The sequence below is a fragment of the Chiloscyllium plagiosum genome, unplaced genomic scaffold, assembly GCF_037043375.1.
Source record: "Chiloscyllium plagiosum isolate Xiang-an unplaced genomic scaffold, Cpla_swu_hap1 HiC_scaffold_20, whole genome shotgun sequence".
NCBI lineage: Eukaryota > Metazoa > Chordata > Chondrichthyes > Orectolobiformes > Hemiscylliidae > Chiloscyllium > Chiloscyllium plagiosum.
In genome coordinates, this window is record NW_028270158.1 from 17374449 (window position 1) to 17398827 (window position 24379).

A 24379-nucleotide genomic window follows, 5' to 3' on the forward strand; every position below is an offset into this window, starting at 1 on the left:
GCCCCTGGGCCAGACAAGATCTACCCAAAGTTATTATGGGAAGCAAGGGAAGAGATTGCTGCACCTTTGACAATGAGCTTTTCATTTTCACTGTTCACTGGAGTAGTACCAGATGACTGGAAGGTAGCAAATATTATTCCCTTGTTCAAGAAAGGGAATAGGGATAACCCTGGGAATTATAGACCAGTCAGTCTTAGGTCAGTGGTGGGCAAATTATTGGAGAGGATTCTGAAGGACAGGATTTATGATCACTTGGAAAAGCGTAGCTCGATTAGAGACAGTCAGATGGCTTTGAGAGGGCCAAGTCATGCCCCTCAAGCTTTATTGAATTCTTTGAGGATGCGATAAAACACACTGATGAAGGTAGAACAGTGGATGTGGTGTAAATGGATTTTAGCAAGGTATTTGATAAGGTTCCTCATGGTAGGCTCATTCAGAAAGTAAGGAGGCATGAGATATAGAAATAGCTGGCCCATAGAAAACAGTTGGTGGTAGCAGGTGGAAAATATTCAGCTTGGAGCTCGGTGACCATTGGTGTTCCGCAGGGATCTCTGCTCTTTGTGATTTTTATAAATGACCTGGATGAGAAAGTGGAAGGGTGGGTTAGTAAGTTTGCCGATGACATGAAGGTTGGTGGAGTTGTGGATAGTGTGGCGGCCTGTTGGTTGCAACTGGACATCGACAGGATGGAGAGCTGGACTGAGAAGTGGCAAATGGAGTTCAACCTGGAAAAATGCGAAGTGATTCATTTTGGAGGGTCGAATTTGAATGCAGATTACAGGGATAAAAGCAGGCTTCTTGGCAGTGTGGAGGAACAGAGGGATCTTGAAGTCCACGTCCATAGATCTCTCAAAGTTCCCACGAAGTGAAGAAGGTATATGGTATGTGTTCCTTTATTGGTCAGAGTATTGAGTACAGGAGTTTTGTGGTCCTGTTAGAGCATATCAGCCTGGTTAGGCCACTTTTGGAATATTGAGTGCAATTCTGGTCTCCTTCCTATCAGAAGGATATTGTGAAACTTGAAGGGTTCAGAAAAGATTTATGTGGATATTGCCAGGATTGGAGGATTTGAGCAATAGGGAGAGGTTGAATCGGCTGCGGCTGTTTTCCCTGGAACATCAGAGGCTGAGGGGTGACCTTATTGAGGTTTATAAAATCATGAGGGGCATGGATAGGATAAATAGACAAAGTCTCTTCCCTGGGGTCAGGGAGTCCAGAAGTAGAGGGCATGGTTTTAGGGTGAAAGGGGAAAGATATAAAAGAGACCTAAGGGGCAATCTTTTCACGCAGATGGACGTGTATGGAATGAACTGCCAGAGGAAGTGTTGGAGGCTGGTACAATTGCAACATTTAAAAAGCATCTGGATGGGTATATGAATAGGAAGGGTTTGGAGGGATATGGCCGGGTGCTGGCAAGTGGGACTAGATTGGGGTGGGAAATCTGTGGCATGGACGAGTTGGACTGAAGGGTCTGATTCCATGCTGTACATCTCTCTGACTCTAAGTTGATACAGTTGTTAAGAAGATGTATAGTGTGTTGGCATTCATTAGCAGTGGGATTGAGTTTAAGAGCCACGAGGTTATGCTGCAGCTCTGTGAAGTCCTGGTTCAACCACTTGGAATATTGTGTTCAGTTCTGGTTGCCTCATTATAGGAAGGGTGTGGAAGATTTAGAGAGGGTGCAGAGGAGATTTACCAGATGCTTCCTGGTCTGGGGGACATGTCTTAAGAAGAAAGGTTGAGGATGCTAGGGCTTTTCTCTTTGAAGCGAAGAAGAATGAGAGATGACTTGATAGAGGTGTGCAATATGGTGAGAGGAGTAGATAGAGTGGATAGCCAGAGACTTTTTCCAAGGGCGAAAATGGCTATCACGAGGGGATATAATTTTAAGACAATTGGAGAAGGTTTAGGGGAAATGTCAGAGATAGGTTATTTACCCAAAGAGTGGTGGGTGCATGGAATGCACTGCCAGCGGTAGTAGTAGAGTCAGATACATTAGGGACATTTAATCGATTCTTGGACAGGCAAATGGATGATAGTAAAATGAAGGGTATGTAGGTTAGTTTGATCTTCGAATAGGATAAAAGGTTGGCACAACATCGAGGTCTGAAGGGTCTGTACTGTGCTGTCCTATATGTTCTATGTAATTTTCTACTAAGCAGCATGGAAATTAAAATTAAGCAAAGACCACTCATCTTATCAAACTTAGTGTAATTATTGCAAACATCTGGCCATAAGAGGACTACCAGAGGTCAGTGGTGACAGCACATTATCTGATGTGGAAAATGTGATCCATGTTTAAAAGAAAAAGCCGCGTATCATGCAAAAACAAAATGCTTACCAGTGCAAGAATGAAGACAGTGAAAGCAACAAGAATTAGGGGCTGATGTCATTGTAACATTTAAGAAGATTAAACAAATGAAGTCTAGACATTCAGTACAAATTCTCTGTAGTAAAAGTTGCCTGGTTTATCATTATTTCACTTTAACATCAGTAAGTTTTTAAGACCAGAAATCTCAATGAGGATCACGAGATTTCTCCAAACATAGTTACAGTAGTACAATATAATACCTTATCTGATTGACAACAAAGAATAAAGAAAATTTACAGACCAGGAATAGGCCTTTTGGCCCTCCAAGCCTGAGCCGATCCAAATCCACTGTCTAAACAATCACCCAATTCCTAAGCATCTGTCTCAGCTGCATTCATGCTAATGTAAACACTGAAATGTTATAATGCCAACACCAAGCTCAAAGTCTCTTTCTCAACTGTCGAAACTTTCTGCTGATGAACGTTCAACTTCCTGGAGAACTACCCGATAGGTCTTTCTATCTTCTAATCGTCTTCCTGCAGGAGCACAGCATTGACACCCATGTCACTGGCATTGATAGCCACCTTGAAAGGCTTTGCGTAATCAGATGTGGCTAATACTGAGGCAGTGGTTAACACTGTTTTCAGGCTGTCAAATGCCTTCTGACAGTCTGCTTTCCACTGAAACCTCTTGCCTTTTATTTAGCAATTCAGTGAGTGGAGCAGCCACATTGCTAAAATTTGGCACAAACTTTCAATAAAATCCACTCAATCCCAGAAACAGTAATACTGTTATTTTTGTCGACGATATGGGAAATTCCTCAATTACTTTTGTTTTTGCATCCCGTGAGGCCATTTGTCCATGTCCGATAACTTGGCCCAGGCTTTGGTAAATTCACTTTGAGCTAGGTTTATCACTGAGCCTGCCTACCGAAGTCGATCGAACAAGTCCAATAAATGTTGTAAATTTTCCTTCCATGAGTAACTTAAAATCACTAGGTCATCGATGTACACCACACCGTTGGGTAATCAGGCAATGAGCTTATTGATTAGCTTCTGAAATGTGGCAAGAGCATTTTTCATATCAAATGGCATGACTTTAAACTGATACAGTCCATTTGGAATTACAAAAGCCAAAATTGCCTTTGCTGTTTCTGACAAACGGTACCTTCCAGTAGCCTCTGAGCAAGTCCAACTTTGAAATGTAAGTTGCTCGTCCCACCTTTTAAACACAGTCTTCCAACCACGGAATTGGATATGCATCAGTCTTTGTAACTGCATTAACTTTGTGATAGTCCACACATAACCATTCAGTAGCATGTGGATTTGGCACCATTACTATAGATGAGCTCCAGTCACTGTAATTCACTTTGACTATGTCGTCTTGGAACATGCGTTCAATTTCCTTTTGAACCTGTGCCAGCTTGAGAGGGTTATGCCTATAAGGACGTTGCTTAATCGGAACAGCATCTCCTATATCTACAACATGCACAATTAGGTTAGTACTTCTCAGTTTATTTCCACATATCCCCCCATGTGATAGTAATAACTCAGTGTCTAGATTAGAGTGGTGCTGGAAAAGCACAGCAGGTCAGGCAGCATTCGAGGAGCAGGAAAATCGATGTTTCGGGCAAAAGCCCTTCATCAGGAATGGAGGCAGGGAGCCTCCAGGGTGGAGAGATAAATGGGGTGTGGGGCTGGGGAGAAGGTAACAAAGAGTACTCACTGAGATTCTTGTGGAGAGAGGAGGAGAACTTCTTCAAGGTAGGCATCCTTGCAAGAGGATTCGCAGTAAGGTTAAAATCAACTAGGCAAAAGTGAGGACTGCAGATGCTGGAAACTAAAGTCTAGATTAGAGTGGTGCTGGAAAAGCACAACAGGTCAGACAGCTCACTCATGTCATTTTGATTTTTCTCAGGATGGTAACTCAATAATTTATCCCAATTTTTGGCAACTTCCTCATTGTCCAATTTAATTTGAGGAATGTCCAATTAGAATCCTCTGAACTTGGTTCGTCTCTCTGTGTAATAATCATTAGCACCTTCTCCTCGTGCTTTCCTTCCCTTTTGAGCATATTCACATGACACACTATGTGAGATTTCTTCCTGTCTGGAGTCCTTACCAAGTAGTTCACCTCACTCAATTTCCTTTCAAAGGTTCACCTGTTACTGGAAGTAACATTAATGTTTTATCCTCAGTAGCAAAACTGTGACTTTTGGATTTCTACTCTGCTTCCTGTTTCATTGCATGCTACGATACTTTTAAGTGCTGTCTAGCCAACTCCCCAGCTCTATTTAATCGTTCTCTAAAATTTGACGCATATTCCAATTGTGTGGTCCCTGAATTCTGACCTACTAATTTCTCGTTAATCAATTTTCACAGTCCTCTTACTTCATGCCCAAAAACTAATTCAAATGGACATTGGTCGATTCATTTGATGCATCTCTGATCGCAAAATGCATAAACTGAATTCCCTTATCCCAATCATCTGGATAGTCCTGACTATAAGTCCTCAACATAGCCTTTAATGCTTGATGCCACCTTTCTAGCGCTGCCTGTGATTCTGAATGGTACGCAGTAGATTTGAATTGTTTTATTTCTAAGCTGTCCATAACTGCCTTGAATAGTTTAGATGTGAAGTTTGACCATTGATCTAATGTATCTCTATTCGTGGTCCATATCTAGTAAAACAAAACGTGGGTAATTCCTGTACAATCTTTTTAGCTGTAACATTGCGTAATGGATTGGCCACTGGAAATCTAGTCAATACATCCACTATTGATAACAAATATTGAGGTAGGGGACCTAAGCAATCAATTAAGACTCTTGTAAAAGGTTCCTCATTATACCAGGTTTTTTAAAGACTTGAAAGCTTTCTGCCGGAAAATCTGTTTGGTATATACAAAAAGGGCCCCACTAATCTATTCAAACCCAGTCTAGTTGGAGCCTGGCCAATTATCCCCTCTCTGGGAAAAAAAGCTCAAAGGCACAGTAACTTTGAGAAAAGACCAACTTTGTGACACTATCTCAACTTGATATTTTTTCCCCACCTTGTCTAGTTCCTTCCCATTTCCACGATATATTGAGAATTTAACTTTGCAAACAATGTGATTGATGCTGCAAGTTCTCTTCGGTACTTGTGACCTCATGTAGTTTATTTTTAATCTAGTTACAGATTCAAAAGCCTCCAGCACTGTGTGAGTGCTGGAGAGCCCATGAACCCTGAAGTGATGGTGACTTGGAAAAAACAAACGGGCTTAGACATCTATGAAGGATATGGCCAAACCGAGACTGTACGTGCTTTGATCTTGAGTAGCAGTTTTGTTTTCTTTAATGAAGGGTGAAAGAAACCATGCAGCATTTTGCAATGAATGGAAGTGCCTATAACCTAGGAAAGCAGTTCTTGGTTATTTCCTTTGGAAACCGCATGTAACATTGGATCATCCTCATTGCAAAAATAACTGAAAAGTTCTCTTCTCCACTGCATCTCCTGGAAGTCCACTCATCTGTTCTCACTTCCATCAAATTTGAGAAACTTGTGGACTTCTTTGTCATTAGGATTGAGACTGGTTGGTCTGCATGCCCCATTTCCCTTGCACGCCAAGCCAGACATTAAAAGTAAATCTTTCTCTCCAACTGCCCAGAGGTGGCTGGTTATGTAATACTGTGGCAAATGCCACTGGTGTTCCACCAACAGTTTGCTTCCATCCCTTGAAAATTACTCTCAAAAGCAGAGAGAAGATCTGATAGAAGCCTGCCATAATTGCCTGAATGAACATGACCCCAAGAAATTGTTTGGACTTCAGCCCAACTCATTAAGAATGTAAGACCATTAGAAACAAAAGGAAGCTTTACAGCCCATTGAGTCCGCTCTGCCATTCAGTGAAATCATGGCTGATCTGATCATTGTCAATGCCACTTTCCTGCCTTAATATCGTGTTGCATTCTGCCTGTGAAAACCATCATCTACTTGAAATTTAATTATGCAGGTCAGCATGTTTTACGTAGCCTTGCAGCAACATTTGCAAATTGCATTTTATAGAATAACGTCTACACTACATTACAAAATTAGAATAGAGCGCATCATAGATAGAGTTTTAGTGAGATGGTCACACCTAAGGTGCAGGCAGAGAGTAGCTGGGTTACCACCACAAAAGGCAAAAAGTACAGGATTCCTCTGTAGCCATCCCACTCGAAAACAAGTATACAGTTTCGGATACTGTTTGGGGGAGTGGTGACCATTCACAGGAAAACACTGACTGGTTCTGGCACACAGCAGCAAAGGGTAAGGGTAAACAGGACCTAAGTGATAGGAGACTCGCTACAAGGGAGGGTTTAAACTAGATTGGCATGGGGTTAGGATCGAAGTGAGGACTGCAGTTGCTGGAGATCAGTCAAAAAGTGTGGTGCTGGAAAAGCACAGCTGGTCAGGCAGCATCAAAGGAGATACGACATTTCAAGCATAAGCTCCTCATCAGAGAGGCAAGTATGAGGCTGGAAGGAAATACAGGAATCAGAAATAGCAAGATGAAGAGACACGTCAGGCTAGAACACAACAGGGAGCGAGGATTGTCTGTTGGATTAAATTGCATCTATTTCAATGTAAGAGGGCTGACAGGTAAGGCTGATGAACTCAGGGTGTGGATACATACGTGGGGCTGGGATATTATAGCCATTATAGAAACACAGCTAAGGGAGGGACAGGACTGGTAGGTTAATGTGCCGGAATACAGATGATTTAGGCGGGACAGAGGTGGAGGGAAATGGGGAGGAGCAGTTGCATTTTTGATTAAGGGGAGTATCACAGCATTAGTCAGAGCTGAAATAACAGGGATCAACCAGTGAGGCTTTGTGGTGGAGCTAAGAAATAAGAAAGGGGTGCTGGACTTATTGAGGTTATACTATCGGCCCCCAAATAGTCAATGGGAATTAGAAGAACAAATATGCATGGAGATTGGCAACGCTTGCAGGAGCAATAGGGTTGGCAGAGTAGGGGATTTTAATTTTCCTAACATAGACTGGGACTGCCATGGTGTTAAAGGCTTAGGTAGAGTGGAATTTGTTAAGTGTGTTCAGAAAAATTTCCTCAAGCAGTTTATAGAGAATCCTACTCAGGAGGGGACAAAACTTGATCTACTATTGGGAAATAGGGCAGGACAGGTGACTGAGGTGACAGTGGGGGAGCACTTTGGCACCAGTGATCATTGTTCCATTACTTTTAAAATAGTTAATGGAGAGGGACAAAATTGGTCCACAGGTTCAAGTTCTAAATTGGGGCAGGACAGTTTTTTGGTAGAATTAGACAGGAGCTTGCAGGGATTGATTGGAGTGATTTGTTTGCAGGCAAAGGAACCTCCAGCAAGTGGGAGGCCTTTAAAAGTGTGATAGCTAGAGTTCAAGGTCTGTGTGTTCCTGTGAAGGTAAAGGGCAAGGTTGGCAGGAGTAGAGAACTTTGGATGGCAAGAGGTATTGACACTTTGACCAGAAAAAATGAGGAGGCATGGCTCAGGTACAGGCAGCTAGGATGAAGACTGGAGGCCTATGACTATGGTATGCCTCAAGGGTTGGTGCTGGGTCCATTGCTGTTTGTTATCTATATCAGTAATTTGGGTGAGAATGTACAAGGTATGATTAGTAAGTTTGCAGAATTAAACCAGTGCCTGTATTACATAGAAAATGCATACTTATTGATGGTATAGATGTAATCTTCATTAAAATACTTTATCCCCATGCTAGGAAAAAGATCACTTCTCCATATTTTGCATTTGCTCATGAAACAAATAACTGTTTCTACTTTTCACCGGCAGTTCTTATGTTATATGAGTAAGGCTGACTACTTAGTATCAATTTAACCTGAACCGATAACTCTGAGTACATCCATCCACATAACACTGAGAGCCTTGTACAAATCCTGCATTCCCTGTGTTCGGTTGAAAATCAACATGGAGAGCAATTTCTTGAAATCTCTGGTCCTCTACTAACAAATGAGCTGGTATTTTTACATTAGTTAATCTGGATTGTATTTTCTGATTGTTAGAATGTGAAGCATTGAGCTTATAATGTTTTTGTTCTACCCATGATCATGATTTAGGTATTAATCTGTGCAACATTCAAAGGGATGAAAATTAAGCCTGGCTCAATGGGGAAGCCATCTCCAGCATATAATGTGCAGGTAAAAAGTGTGTCTCTGATATCTTAAATTTCCATTGAAGTTGCAAATCCTGAGTTGCAGTGTTAATTTTTTTTCAATGCTCTTTGACTCTTGTCCTGAAATTTCTATGAAACGCATTATAAACAAAAATTCTAAAAGAACTGACATATCCACTTTTGAGAAGTGTAATACTGATCACAATAAAAAGGTTTCTTGTGTAACCTTTGGTTCTTTAGTCAGTCACTTTAAATCTATATAAGCTGGTAACTGACCCTTCTACCTAAGAAATATTTATAGCTCCCCAATTTTACAGCATCTTCCAAAATTTAGTCATGCTTACACTGATAGAAAAACTTAGAGATCCTCAGAATATCCCCAAACATTCTATCGCCAACTAATTTTCTATCTCCCTGTTCTGTAAACAACAAGACAGCTAATTTAAAAAAAAGAGACAAACACAAAAAAGGGTTCATGACTAATTCTTGTGTTTTGTTAAACTGGAAGCTAGCAATGCCTTCTCTGTACTTCGAATCATAAAGTCATACAGCATGGAAATAGACCCTTCAGTCGAACCAGTCCGTGCCAACCATAATTCCAAACTAAACTAGCCCCACTTGCACGCATTTGGCCCATATCCCTCCAAACATGTTCTATTCATGTACTTACCTTAGTGTCTTTTAAACATTATAACTGCAGCCACATCTACTACTTCCTCTGGAAATTCATTCCACTCATGAACCACACTCAGTGAAATCTTTAAAAAAAAATGCCTCTCATGTCTTTTTTTTTTAAACCTTTCTGTTCTCACCTAAAAATATGCCCCTGGTCTAGAAATCACCCATCCTAGGGAAAAGACACCTGCCATTCTTCATTTGTAAACCTCTAAAAGATCACCTCTCAACTTCCTGTACTACAGTGAAAAAAGTTCCTGCTTCTCCTTCTAACTCAAACCCTCCATTCCTGCCAACATCCTGGTAAATCTTGTTTGAACCCTTTCCAGCTTAATAATATCCTTCCTATAAGAGGGCAACTGGAACTGAACACAGTACTCCAGAAGAGGTCCCATCAACATAATGTCCCAACTCTTATATTCAAAAGTCTGAGCACTGAAGGCAAGCATGGTAAATGCTTCTTAACCATCTTATCTAATATGTGATGCAAATGTCAGAGAAGTATGGACCTGAACCTGTAGGTCTCTCTGTTTTACAACATTGCCCACTGCCCTCCTTTTAATTGTATAAATCTTGTCTTTGTTTTTTTTACCAAAATGTAACATCACACATTTATCCAAATTATACTCCATTTGCAACTCTTTAGCCTACTGACCCAACTGATCAATGATGTGGAGGAGCCAGTGTTGACTGAGGTGGACAAAGCTAAAAATCACATACCACCAATGATCCGAAAGCTAGTGCTTCCAAATAAACCTGTTGAACTATAACCTGGTGTTGTGTAATTTTTAATTTTGTCCAATTGATCAAGATCTCTTTGTAATCTAAGATAACCTTCTTCACTACCCGCCATCCTACCAATTTTGGTGGTCATATGCAAACTTACTAACCATGCTTTCTATATTCTCATCTAACTCATTTATGTAAGTGACTAATAAAAGTGGACCCAGCACTGGTCACAGGTCTCTGGTCAGAAAAACAACCGTCCACCATTAGTCTCTGTCTCCTGTTGTTAAGCCAATTTTGTATCCAGTTGGAAAGCTCTCCTTGAATCCCATGTGTTCTAACTTTACTGATTAGTCTACCATGTGAAATCTTGTCAAAGGCTTTACTAAAGTCCAAGTAAACAATGTCTATCGCTCTGCCTTCATCAATCTTCTTGGTTACTTCCACAAAAAAACACAATCAAGTTTGTGAGACACTATTTCCCTCGCAAAAAACCATACTGAATATCCTAAATCACTCCTTGCCTCTCCAAATACATATAAATCCTGTATTTCAGAATTATTTGCAACAACTTACCCACCACCACCATTTAAATACTGCAGCACTTTCTCTCTGCGCTGAAGTACCACCCAGATAATGTACTCAAATCTTGGAATAGAGATAAGAACAAACCAATGAGTCAAATGGGGACGAATAAACTTTTTAAAATGCAATACGTAAACCTATAAGGTTGGTTTCACCCATGCATGCCTCAAGGGCATGATATGAACAAACTGGTCAGTGTGGACATGGCTCATTCCAAATGTGTTCCCATCTAAACTTATTTCACATTTGGAATAAGGTGGCTCCTCTCCTTAGTCAGACAGAGGTATATTTCTGCATGGAAAGTTTGCACGCAGCACAGTGATGTAAATGGTGCTGCCACACCAATTTGTCTTGAAATCAAAGGAGTACCAAACCTGACAGGAGGTAATGAATGGTGAAAAGACCCAAAGGTCTCTTAATTTCTGCAAGCTTTCTAAAGGGAGGGTTTAAACTAATGTGACAGGGGGATGGGAACCAAATGAGGAGGTTAGTGGACAATAAGGAGATAGTAATTAAAACCTGCAAGGAACTAGATAATGAAGTCAGCATGATTAAAGGGAAGAATAGGCAGGGAGCAGATGATGAACGCAAAGGGACAGGTGGTCTGAGGTGTATTTGTTTTAATACGAGAAGTGTAGTAGGTAAGGCAAATGAACCTAGGGCTTGGATTAGTATCTGGGAGTATGATGTTATTGCTATTACTGAGACTTGGTTGAGGGAAGGGCAAGATTGGCAACTAAATATCCTAGGACATAGATGTTTCAGGCGGAATAGAGAGGGAGGTAAAAGGGGTGGTGGGGTTGCATTACTGGTCAGAGGATATCACAGCTGTCCTGAAGGAGGGCATTATGGAGGACTGGAGCATAGAGGCAATATGTGCACAGCTCAGAAGTAGGAAGAGTGTGGTAACAATGTTGGGGCTGTATTACAGGCCTCTCAACAGCAAGCGTGAGATAGAGACACAAATATGAAGACAGATTATGGAAAGGTGTAGGAGCATCAGGGTGGTAATGGGAGATTTGATTTTCCAAACATTGGCTGCGATTCCCTTAGTGTTAGAGGTTTAGATGGAGCAAAATTTGTAAGGAGCATCCAGGAGGGTTTTATAGAGCAGTATGTAAATAGTCCAACTCGGGAAGGGGCTGTACTGGACCTGGTGTTGGGGAATGAGCCCAGCTAGGTGGTTGAAGTTTCAGTAGGAGATTATTTTTGAAATAGTGATCACAATTCCGTAATTATTAGAATACTCATAGACAAAAACGAGAGTGGTTATAAAGGAAGAGTACTAAATTGGTGGAGGCCAACTGTAGCAAAATTTGTCAGGAACTGGGGAATATGGATTGAGAGCAACTGTTGTGGGTAAATCCATATTTGATATGTGGGAACCTTTTAAAGAGAGCTTGATTAGAGTGCCAGACAGACATATCCCCGCGAAAATGAGGGATAGAAATGGCAAGATTAGGGAACCATGGATGACGGGTGAAATTGTGAGACTAGCTAAGAGGAAAAAGGAAGCATACGTAAGATTTAGGCAACTGAAAACAGACAAAGATTTGGAAGAATATCGGGAAAGTAGGACCAATCTGAAATGAGAAATTAAGAGGGCTAAAAGGGTCATGAAATATCTTTAGCAAATAGGGTTAAGGAAAATCCCAAAGCCTTTTATTCATATATAAGGAGCCAGAGGGCAACTAGAGAAAGAGTTGGCCCACTCAAGGACGAAGAAGGAAAGTTATGCATGGAGTCAGAAAATGGATGAGATTCTTACTGAGTAATTTGCATCGGTGTTCACCAAGGAGAGGGACATGGTGGATGTTGAGGTTAAGGATAGATGTTTGATTACTCGAGATCAAGTCAGCATAAGGAAGGAGGAAGTGGGTATTCTAAAAGGCAGTAAGGTGGACAAGTCCCCTGGCCTAGATGGGATCTATCCCAGGTTACAAAGTGAAGTGAGAGAGGAAATAGCTGGGGCCTTAACGGATATCTTTGCAGTATTCTTGAACATGGGTGAGGTCCTGGAGGACTGGAGAGTTGCTAATGTTGTCCCCTTGATTAAAAAGGGTAGCAGGGATAACCTAGGTAATTGTAGATCAGTAAGCCTGACGTCAGTGGTAAGGAAGCTGCTGGAGAAGATACCGAGGGAGATGATGTATTCCCATTTGGAAGAAAATGGGCTTATCAGTTATAGGCAGTGTGGTTTTGTGCAGGAAAGGTCATGTCTTACCAACTTAATAGAATTCTTTGAGGAAGAGACAAAGGTGATTGATGAGGGAATGGCTGTAGATGTCGTATACATGGACTTCAGTAAGGTATTGTTAAGGTTTCCCAAGGTTGGCTGATGGAGAAGGTGAAGTCGCATGGATCCAGGGTGTACTCGCTGGATGGATAGAGAACTGGCTAGGCAACTGGAGACAGAGTAGTAGTGGAAGGGAGGTTCTCAAAATGGAGAACTGTGACTAGTCGAATTCGACAGGGAATCGTGCTGGGACCACTAGTGTTTGTGATATACATAAATGATCTGGAGGAAGGTATAGGTGGTCTGATTAGAAGTTTGCAGATGACACAAAGATTGGTGGAATAGCAGATAGTGAAAGGGACTGTCAGAGAATGCAGCAGAATATAGATAGATTAGAGAGTTGGGTGGAGAAATGGCAGGTGGAGTTCAATTTGGGCAAATGCAAAGTGATGCATTTTGGAAGATCCAGTTCAAAAGCGAACTGTGCAGTAAATGAAAAAGCCCTGGGGAAATTGATTTACAGAGAGATCTGGGTGTTCAGGTCCATTGTTCCCTGAAGGTGGCAATGCAGGTCGATAGAGTGGCCAGGAAGGCATATGGCATGCTTTCCTTCATCTGACGGGGTATTGAGTACAAGAGTTGGCAGGTCATGTTACAATTGTATAGGACTTTGGTTCAGTCACATTTGGAATACTGCGCACAGTTCTGGTCACGACATTACTGGAAGGTTTTGGATGCTTTGGAGGCGGTGCAGAGGAGGTTCACAGGATGTTGCCTGGTATGAAGGGCACTAGCTATGAAGAGAAGTTGAGTAGGTTAGGATTATTTCCTTTAGAAACACAGAGGTTGAGGGGGGACCTGATTGAGGTCTACAAAATCATGAGAGATTTGGACAGTGTGGGTAGCAAGAAGCTTTTTCCCAGAGTAGGGAACTCAATTACTAAGGGTCACGAGTTCAAGGTGAAATGGGAAGTGCTTAAGGGAAATATACATGGAAAGTTCTTTTACACAGGTTGGTGGGCACCTGGAACACATTGCCAGCGAAGGTGGTAGAGATGGGTGCGATAGCATCATTTAAAATGTATCTAGACAGATACATGAATGAACAGGGAGCTCTAGGATACAAATCCTTGGAAAATAGGTGACAGGTTTAGGTAGAGGGTATGGATCAGTGCAGGTTTAGAGGGCCGAAGGGCCTGTTCCTGTGCTGTAATTTTCTTTGTTCTTTCCTTCAGAAACCCAGAACAGCATTAAGTTAATATCTTCTACAGAAAATCTAAACTGAAAAGCGTATCAACTTTGATTTTTATTGAGAGTCCTAGAAATGATTATTCCTGCTGCTGTTTGTATGTTTTCATAATTCTTGTTGTTCTTGTTTCAGATTGTTGATGAGAATTGCAATGTGGTTCCTCCTGAAGTGGAAGGTGAAATTGCCATTCAAATGAAGCCTGTTAAACCCTTTGGCCTCTTTTCTGGATACATTGTACAGTAACTCTATTTCGAGTACTTAGCTGAAATCATATGAAATTATCCCACTATATAATTACTTGTGTAATGTGCTTTGTTAGTTGCTGAATGTGACGTTTCTGATTTAGTGAAACTGCTTAATTAGTAGTGTCTTAAGCAATGGAACTGAGTCAGATTTATTTGTTTCATTTTGACTGTGTGAAATCTAAAGACTGGAGGCATTCCTCCACATTTAGAAGATCTCAAAGTGCCAACTTTTGTCTTGATGCAGTAACTGATATTTTTCTGGCAAGTGTCTGACCAAGTAGGGGTCAGGTAGTGCATATTTGACCCATGTCGGACTACAAGTAACCTCAGCAGAACTTTTGGCACCAGTCTAATTTAAAAATGTGGACAATCCCCTAATCTCTTGATAAGGTACTTCATGTTGTGGCAGGAAAATTTAACAATGTTGAGAATTTTCAAGATTTTGAGGAGCTGGTGTTGTACTGGGTGGATAAAGTTAAAAATCACACAACATCAGGTTATAGTCCAACAGGTTTACTTGGAGGCACTAGCTTTCAAAGCACTGCTTTTTCTTCAGGTAGTTGTGCAGAATTTTCAAGCACACAACTGAAATATACTTTTTTTTTAGATTAGATTACTTACAGTGTGGAAACAGACCCTTCGGCCCAACAAGTCCACACCGACCCGCTGAAGCGCAACCCACCCAGACCCATTCCCCTACATTTACCCCTTCACCTAACACTACGGGCAATTTTAGCATAGCCAGTTTACCTAACCTGCACATTTTTGGATTGTGGGAGGAAACCAGAGCACCCGGAGGAAACCCACGCAGACACAGGGAGAATGTGCAAACTCCACACAGAGAGTCGCCTGAGGCGGGAATTGAACCCGGGTCCCGGGTGCTGTGAGGCAGCAGTGCTAACCACTGTGCTGCCCGTTTAAAAGTCAGTTCAGAAACCACAACACTGTGATGGGCAGGAATCGAACCCAAGTCAACTGTTTGGAAGGCAGCTATGCTCACCACTATACCACCATCCCCCTTGTCAAATTATTATAAGAAGTAGAGTGTGCCCAAGATGCTTGTCTTTCAGCTAGAGTAAGTGCTGTAGAAAACAGGAATCTCTTTAAGTATTTGACCACCGCTAAGTGCCAAGATGAACTTTTCAGAATGTACAAGAGGTGGCCATGAGTGCAAATAACCTCTATTTAGTGAACTTGGAATGCAAAACAACACAGTAATCTCTCTAGGTTAGGTATAGTATAATAACCTGCCAAGACCATATATTGAAGGAGAGGTTTCATGGTAAATTAAGTTACCTCAGTCAATGCTTGTGAATTGGGACAATTAATTCGACTTCCCCTGTCACACTTTTTGTTTCCCCTTGCCTACCTAGCCAATCCTTCCTCAAGGCTTCCCTCTACAATAACACTGAACCTCCATTATTTTGCAAAACATTATCTCTTATCTCCCTCATGTCATCTCCAAGTCCAATTTAGCCATTTGCTCTATTCTCTTATCTGTTTTCTTGAGCTAATTTTCATTAAACTGTGGACCACAAAATTCCTTTCATAAACCCATGCTGATTGACAAGCATTTTGGACTCACTCTAGTACTTACAATAATTTGACAAGTATATTTCAATTTTGTGCTTGCAAATTATCGACATCGACCTTCCCTGTTAAATTTTCCCACCACTGCACAAAGTACTTTTTCAAGAGATTGGGGCTTGTCAGCTTTTTCAAATTAAGTGCTTGTCCACATTGTTCATAGTTCCATCCCAGCATTTACATTTTCCTTCCACCTGCACATTCCAATTTCCTTACCAGCTTTTAATACCCTAGAATGGAAGCAATTAAGTTGTCAAAGTACCAGAACTTTAAGTCCTATTGTTTTTGCAGTCTATCATTTTAAAACAAATTATACTGAATTTGCAGAGCTGGAATACATTATCTCTGCCGAAACAACATTTTATTTTAAATCTGCTTTGAAAATGTGATTTTTCTTTCTCTTATGGGTATTTATTTTTTAATTTAGAATCATTGAATTTTATAGACAGAAGGAGGCTATTCAACTTATTATAGAGTCAGAGAGATGTACAGCACGGAAACAGACCCTTCGGTCCAACCTGTCCACGCCGACCAAATATCCCAATCCAATCTAGTCCCACCTGCCAGCACCTGGCCCATATCCTTCCAATTCATATACCCATCCAGATCCCTTTTCAATGTTGCAGTTGTACTAGCCTCCACCACTTCCTCTGGCAGCTCATTCCATATACATACCACCCTCTGTGTGAAAAAGTTGTCCCTGAGGTCTCTTTTATATATTTCCCTTCTCACCCTAAACCTATGCCCTCTAGTTCTGAATTCCCCCACCCCAGGGAAAAGACTTTGTCTATTTATCTTTCCATGCCCCTCCTGATTTTATAAACCTCTATAAGGTCACCTCTCAGCCTCCGACCCTCTGGGGAAAACAGTCCCAGCCTGTTCAACCTCTTCCTGTAGCTCAAATCCTCCAACCCTGGCAACATCCTTGTAAATCCTTTCGGAACGCTTTCAAGTTTCATAACATCTTTCCGATAGGAAAGGAGACCAGAATTGCGTCTGTGCCGACTCCTGAAAGAGCTATCCAGCTAGTCCCATTTTCCAGCCCTAACTTTGTAGGTCTCTAAATTAATCACTTTCAAATATATATCCAGCACCATTTAAATATCTTCTATGGAATCAGCCTCCACCACTCTCCCAGGCAGCGCACTCCAAATCCTAACAACTGAGTAAAGAGGTTTCTCCTCATCTCACCACAAACTCTCTTGCTGACAACCTTGACACTGCGACCACTCGTTACTGACATATGGACCAGGGAAAACAGAATATCCTTCTTTACCCTGTCACAATTGTTCACAATTTTGAACACTGCAATAAGGTCACTTCTTAATCTATTTTACTCCAAGAGAATAAACCCAACTTTTCTCGTCTCTAAAATCTCTTATTCCTGATAGAATTCTAGTAAATGTCCTTTGCAATCACTCCAGGGCTTTAATATCCTTCCTTGAAATAAGGTGCCCATAGCTGAACACAGTTCTTGTATTTTAAGCCTTGGCCAAGTGACCCATGACCCTATCGTGTTGCCTTGAAGGATCTGTAATTGTGCACACCATGGTCCAGCTGATTCTGCGTTCTACCCAATGTGCATCATTCATTATGGATTCTCCTGTACTGTTCGTCCTTTCAAAATGCATCACTTCACATTTTTCATATTATAGTCCTTCTGTCATTGTTCTGCCCATTTGACTGGCCTGTCAGTGTATTCTTGTGGACTGAAAGAAGGATTTAAATAAAAATATTAAACAGTGGATAAAGATTAGGTTTAAGAAAGAATCAAGAGCTTTGTACAACCTAACCTCAGAATAGGTCTTCTGCATTTCAAATGATCTTCTAGTACCTATTTAATCTCCTGTTTATATATTTTTCTCTAAAACTATCAAGTATTTCATATAGGAAATTAGATTTATTAAAGGCATTTTTAACCACAAAGTACGCTAGTTTTAAATTATTATTACATTAATTTTGAACTTTGAGCTGCTCTCTTTATATGTTGCTAGGATGATCCACAACGAACTGCCACAGTTCTACGAAATGACTATTTTCTGACTGGAGACCGTGGCAAAATGGATGAGGATGGGTACTTCTGGTTTCTTGGAAGATCAGATGATGTAATTTTGTCAGCTGGGTATAGTGATCTAATTATCCACATCTAATTTATTCAGTGTTTCAAATAAAAGCTTAGCATCTAATGTATTTTACATTGCAAAGATAATCTTATTAATTTGCTAAGTATTACAAATTACAATTTTTAAAAAATGTTTGACTTGAAAATCAAGCTATTGAATTCCAGCAAAAATTAACAATAGCGATCTAGTAGTACTTTGTGAAATGAGTTTGTGTTTGAGGTGACTGGTTAACAAGGCTGGATTGTTTGTAAATTGAAAATGACACACGTACTCAACTTCTGAAGAGGTAATAAAACACATTGATTAAAAATGTTATCATATATAATTGTAGTGAGAGAGACAAAATAACAAATATATAATTGTGTTGAGAGAGAGAAAATAACAAATACCCAACAGTAACTGATATGGCTGAATATGTTGAGAACTCAGTAAGTAATTGTGGAATGACTTTCCTATATATGAGTATTGGAGTAACAAAGGCTAAGTGTGTTTCCAGTACTCAGCAGTCTCTTGTCCTGCTTGCCATGGACATAACCAAGTACAAGTGGGATCTCCAAAAGATATGCAGCCACTGTAACCCTCAATATCAGTAAACTCTGAGCGTATTAGATCCACAAGTTCTGGACCAGTATAAAATGCCAGTGTTAGCACCTAATTTGCTAGATTAGAGTGGTGCTGGAAAAGCATAGCAGGTCAGGCAGCATCCGAGGAGCAGGAAAATCGACGTTTCAGGCAAAAGCCCTTCATTAGGAATGGCTTCTTGACTCTAACCTCGAGCATCTGCAATACCCACTTCTACCTAATTTGCTAGATTTGGCAACTAATTTGTGATTGCATTTTGACATATTTAGTTACTGGAATAGATTGTCTACACAATCCTCTCCTTCATGTCAACCAGCAAATTATTTAAAACATAGTGCTGACAAAGAACTGCTTTAAAAATGTATTCATGACATGTGGTTAAATTGGCTAGGGAAGCATTAAGTGCCCATCCTTAATTGCCTAAGGTTAGTTAAAAGTCACCCACGTTGTAGGTCTGAATTCATATGTAGACCTAACAAATTACGAATGGCTGATTTCATTCCCTGAAGGACTGTAGTGAACAATCGACAACAGTTACGTGAAACTCTGCAGTCTGGCAGCATCCGTGGGGAGAAAACAGTTAATGTTTCTAGTCCAGTGACTAGATAAAAATACTTGATCGTAAGTCACTGTTCCAATTAATGTCCCTTTAATATTAAAAATGTTATAGGTATCGTGTTGGACCATTTGAAGTAGAAAACGCACTGATAGAGCATCCAGCTGTCGCTGAATCTGCTGTGGTTGGAAGCCCAGATCCTGTCAGAGGAGAGGTATGCTTGGAAAATAACACCGATTTAATTAAGCAATCCTTTTATTAGCTAATTTTCTTTTGAAGATTAGATTGGAGACATCATTAGCAGGATTTAACTCCTAACGAGATCACATTGAAGCTCGGCAATATTTTATGTAGGAGTAGAATTAATCCAGGCCCCCTTGGTTTATTTTTAGATCACATTTTGGGGAATATTTAGATTTGTAAATTTGACAGCCTGGCCTTCTCACCCTTATAATATTCAACAAATTGCAAATGTTTTTTTTAGAAATGGGGGCTTCATTGGCATAACGGATTGTGGTAATTTTTAGCTGGATGGTCGAACTTTGAATAATATTTTTCTGATTTTAAAATGCTTTCTTTTAAGGTTGTAAAGGCATTTATTGTTCGAAGTTCTACTTGTACCTCTCAAGATCCTGATGAATTAATTAAAGAATTACAAGATCATGTTAAGAAAATCACAGCACCATATAAATACCCAAGGAAGGTCTGTATTTTATCTGACCTTAACCTTAGCTTTGTCCTGTTGTTATAGAGTATATTATTTGCTCGTAATAACAGCTTGTATGTAATTAGAGTCATAGAGGTGGACAGCATGGAAACAGACCCTTCAGTCCAACTTGTCCATGCCGACCAGATATGCCAACCCAATCTAGTTCCACTTGCCAGCACCTGGCCCATATCCCTCCAAATCCTTCCTATTAATTTACCCATCCAGATGCCTTCTAAATGTTGTAATTGTACTAGCCTCTGCCACTTCCTCTGGCAGCTCATTCCTTACACATACCATCCTCTATGTGAAAAAGTTGCCCCTTAGGTCTCTTTTATAACTTCTCCCTCTTACCCTAAACCTATGCCCCCTCATTCTGGACTCCCCCACCTCACGGAAGAGACTATTTATCCATCCATGCCCCTCATGATTTTATAAACCTCTAGAAGGTCACTGCTCAGCCTCCGACGCTGCAGGGAAAACAGCCCCAACATTTCCCTATAGTTCGAATCCACCAACCCTGGCAACAACCTTGTAAATCTTTTCTGAACCCTTTCACATTTCATAATATCCTTCCGATATGAAGGAGACTAGAACTGCATGCAATATTTCAAAAGTGGCCTAACCAATGTCCTGTACAGCCGCAACATGACCTCCCAGTTCCTGTACTCAATGCTCTGACCAATAAAGGAAAGCATACCAAATGCCTTCTTCACTATCCTATCTAACTGCAACTCCACTTTCAAGGAGTTACGAACCTGCACTCCAAGGTTTCTTTATTCAGCAACATTCCCTAGGACCTTTCCATTAAGTGTGTAAGTCCTGCTAAGATTTGCTTTCCCAAATTGCAGCAGCTCACATTTATCTAAATTAAACTCCATCTGCCAATTCTCAGCCCATTGGCCATCTGATCAAGATCCCGTTGTATTCTGACATAACCACCTTCATTGTCCACTATACCTCCAATTTTGGTGTCATCTGCAAACTTACTAACTATATCTCTTATGCTCATATCCAAATCATTTATGTAACTGACGAAAGATTGTGGACCCAGCACTGATCCTTGTGGCACTCCACTGGTCACAGGCCTACAGTCTGAAAAACAACCCTCCACCACCCTCTGTCTTCTACCTTTGAGCCAGTTCTGTATCCAAATGGCTAGTTCTTCCTGTATTCCATGAGATCTAACCTTGTTAACCAGTCTCCCATGGGGAACCTTGTCAAACACCTTACTGAAGTCCAAATCAATGACACCCACCGCTCTGCCCTTATCAATCCTCTTTGTTACTTCTTCAAAAAACTCAGTCAAGTTTGTGAGACATGGTTTCCCACGCACAATTCACCAACACATTCCACCCTGACCTTAAATTTACCTGGACCATTTCTGACACCTCCCTCCCCTTCCTGGACCTCTCCATCTCCATTAATGACGACCAACTTGACACTGACATTTTTTACAAACCCAACGACTCCCACAGCTATCTGGATTACACCTCTTCCCACCCTACCTATTGCAAAAATGCCATCCCGTATTCCCAATTCCTCCGCCTCTGCCGTATCTGCTCCCAGGAGGACCAGTTCCACCACAGAACACGCCAGATGGCCTCCTTCATTAGAGACCGCAATTTCCCTTCCCACGTGGTTAAAGATGCCCTCCAACGCATCTCGTCCACATCCCACCCCTCCAACCGTAACAAGGACAGAACGCCCCTGGTTCTCACCTCCCACCCTACCAACCTTCGCATAAACCAAATCATCCACCGACATTTCCGCCACCTCCAAAAAAGACCCCACCACCAGGAATATATTTCCCTCCCCACCCCTTTCCGCCTTCCGCAAAGACCGTTCCCTCTGTGACTACCTGGTCATGTCCACGCCCCCCCTACAACCCACCCTCCCATCCTGGCACCTTCCCCTGCCCTCGCAGGAACTGCAAAATCTGCGCCCACACCTCCTCCCTCACCTCCATCCAAGGCCCTAAAGGAGCCTTCATATCCATCAAAGTTTTACCTGCACATCCACTAATATCATTTATTGTATCCGTTGCTCCCGATGCGATCTCCTCTACATTGGGGAGACTGGACGCCTCCTAGCATTGCACTTTAGGAAACATCTCTGGGACACCCGCATCAATCAACCACACCGCCCTGTGGCCCAACATTTCAACTCCCCCTCCCACTCTGTCGAGGACATGGAGGTCCTGGGCCTCCTTCACTGCCGCTCCCTCACCACCAGTCGCCTGGAGGAAGAACGCCTCGTCTTCTGCCTCGGAACACGTCAACCCCAGGGCATCAATGTGGACTTCAACAGTTTCCTCATTTCCCCTTCCCCCACCTCACTCTAGTTCCAAACTTCCAGCTCAGCACTGTCCCCATGACTTGTCCTACCTGCCTATCTTCTTTTCCACCTATTCACTCCACCCTCCCCCCGCCCCCGACCTATCACCTTCATCCCCTCCCCCACTCACCTATTGTACTTTATGCTACTTTTTCCCCACCCTCACCCTCCTCCTCCTCTATCTTATCTCTCCACGCTTCAGGCTCTCTGCCTTTATTCCTGATGAAGGGCTTTTGCCCGAAACATCGATTTTACTGCTTCGGATGCTGCCTGAACTGCTGTGCTTTTCCAGCACCCGCCTTTCCAAATACACGTACATCCTGTCCCTCAGGATTCCCTCCAACAACTTGCCCACCACCAACATCAGGCTCTCTGGTCTATAGTTCCCTGGCTTGTCCTTGCCACCCATCATAAACAGTGGCACCATGTTAGCCAACCTCCAGTCTTCCAGCATCTCATCTGTGACTATCAGTGAAACAGATATCTTAGCAAGGGACCCAGCAATCACTTCCCTAGCTTGCTGCAGAGTTTGAGAGTACACCTAATCAGGATTTTGGGATTTATCCACTTCTTTTGTATTTCAAGGCATCTAACACTTCCTCCTCTGTAATATGGATATTTTTCAAGATGTCACCATCTATTTCCCTACATTCTATATCTTCCATGTCCTTTTCCACAGTAAACACTGATGCAAAATATTCTTTTAGTATCTTCTCCCATCTCCTGTAACTCTACATAAAGGCTGCCTTGCTGATCTTTGAGGGGCCCTATTCTTTGCTGCTTCTGGTTTCACTCGCTTGTTTATTTCTCTTTTTGTTTTGATGTCAAACAACAGCTATTCCTCATTCTGACTTTTAGTCAGGACCTTTGATCCTTTACAAGCCCCAATACCATTCCATTTGGCCCTCAACCAGAAAGCCTATTGTCACTGAATCTCTTGTAACCAAAACCTGTCAAAGACCTTCTTTTCATTTACCGTTCTCGGTTTTAACCAAACTGAAACATTAATTATGTTGCTCTCTCTGACGATGCTCTTGAACTTTTCCAGATTGTTTTAATACCTACTTAGCAAGTAACTTCGTTGTCATTATCCAGTGAGCACAGTGAAAACCAAGGCTGGGAATTTATTATTGAAGCACCTGCACTAAAAATGACGTTAAAAAACATCTAATGGATAGAAATTATTCGGTTTAACAGCAGCTTGAAAATTGGATTCAAATCTACCGCCACTACAAAGTCGTCATAACCGTCATCACATCGATGTGATCGAGGCTGCTGTAGTCATGCCTGATGGGGGCGGAGCTGATAGTAGGCGGGGCTTGATTGAGTAGGGCGAGATCTCATTGAGGCGGCTCCGTGAAGGGGTGGGGTCTAAGGGAGGGGTGGGGCTTCGTGGCGATGGGGCTTCGTGGCGATCGAGTGCATGGACGTTTCGCGCTCTGCCGGTTAAGTCTTTCCCCTGGTGTGGGCTCCCAGGCTCTGGGTGGATCAGGGACATCCCGGGTAGGGGAATCGTGTTAGTTTATACCCGCCGAGGTTTTCTCTTTTCCTTGATTTGGCTACTGAGGGACCGCATCGCTCCGGCCTGGTCACGTGGCGTCAATGTCCCCTCTCTCCATGGCCTGGCCTGGCCACATGGTGTCAGTTCAATGCCCCCTCTGTCCCAGACCCGGCAGTGTAAATATCTGTCTCATTTAACAGACAATGACCCCCCCCCCCCCCCCAGATTGCTTTCCATTAACCAGTTATTGGCCTCCTATAATAAGCAGATAGCCTCTCTGCACTTGTCCATGAGAGCTTTGAGTACAGACAAGTGGCATCACAGCCAAGACAGAACCTGGTGTGTGTAGAGTTTCTGTAAAGACCCTGGAATGGGTTGTCAGAATCCATGGGAATTTATCATCTGTCACACTGGGGCACAGTTGTAACGTCTCAGCAGCAGTCCTAACTGAAATCAGTGAATTTATTTTCTTTTATTTACTCTTGAGACATGGATGCTACTGGCTGACCATGTGAGAAACAGGGTAAAAACAATGACTACAGATTCTGGAAACCAGATTCTGGATTAGTGGTGCTGGAAGAACAGCAGTTCAGGAAGCTCCTCGGATGCTGCCTGAACTGCTGTGCTCTTCCAGCACCACTAATCCAGAATGTGAGAAACAGAACTCACTCACAAATCAGCCTGAGACAAAGCCTTGGAAACAAGAACAATTTATTATGGCCTTGCAAGTACCGGACGTCTCTGCACTCAAGCAAAAGTACGCGCGAAAACAAAGCATGTAAGCATTCCTATTCAGTTTGCAAGCTGCGGAATC

The 24379-nt window shown here is 41.9% G+C and overlaps 1 protein-coding gene across 6 annotated transcripts in view; it reads left to right on the forward strand.

Annotated features, from left to right (window-relative positions):
• The window catches only part of LOC122560817 (acyl-coenzyme A synthetase ACSM3, mitochondrial), a 92418-nt gene that overhangs the window by 58344 nt on the left and 9695 nt on the right, over positions 1 to 24379 (forward strand). For 5 of the 6 annotated variants that reach the window (XM_087997694.1, XM_043711934.2, XM_087997693.1 and 2 more), the window contains exons 8-13: positions 5480 to 5603; positions 8402 to 8482; positions 14061 to 14162; positions 17755 to 17882; positions 19136 to 19235; positions 19605 to 19724. In XM_087997694.1, the coding sequence (XP_087853820.1) occupies positions 5480 to 5603; positions 8402 to 8482; positions 14061 to 14162; positions 17755 to 17882; positions 19136 to 19235; positions 19605 to 19724 (655 nt within the window). The remainder of the gene's footprint in view (positions 1 to 5479; positions 5604 to 8401; positions 8483 to 14060; positions 14163 to 17754; positions 17883 to 19135; positions 19236 to 19604; positions 19725 to 24379) is intronic. The other variant, XM_087997697.1, reaches the window with a different exon arrangement.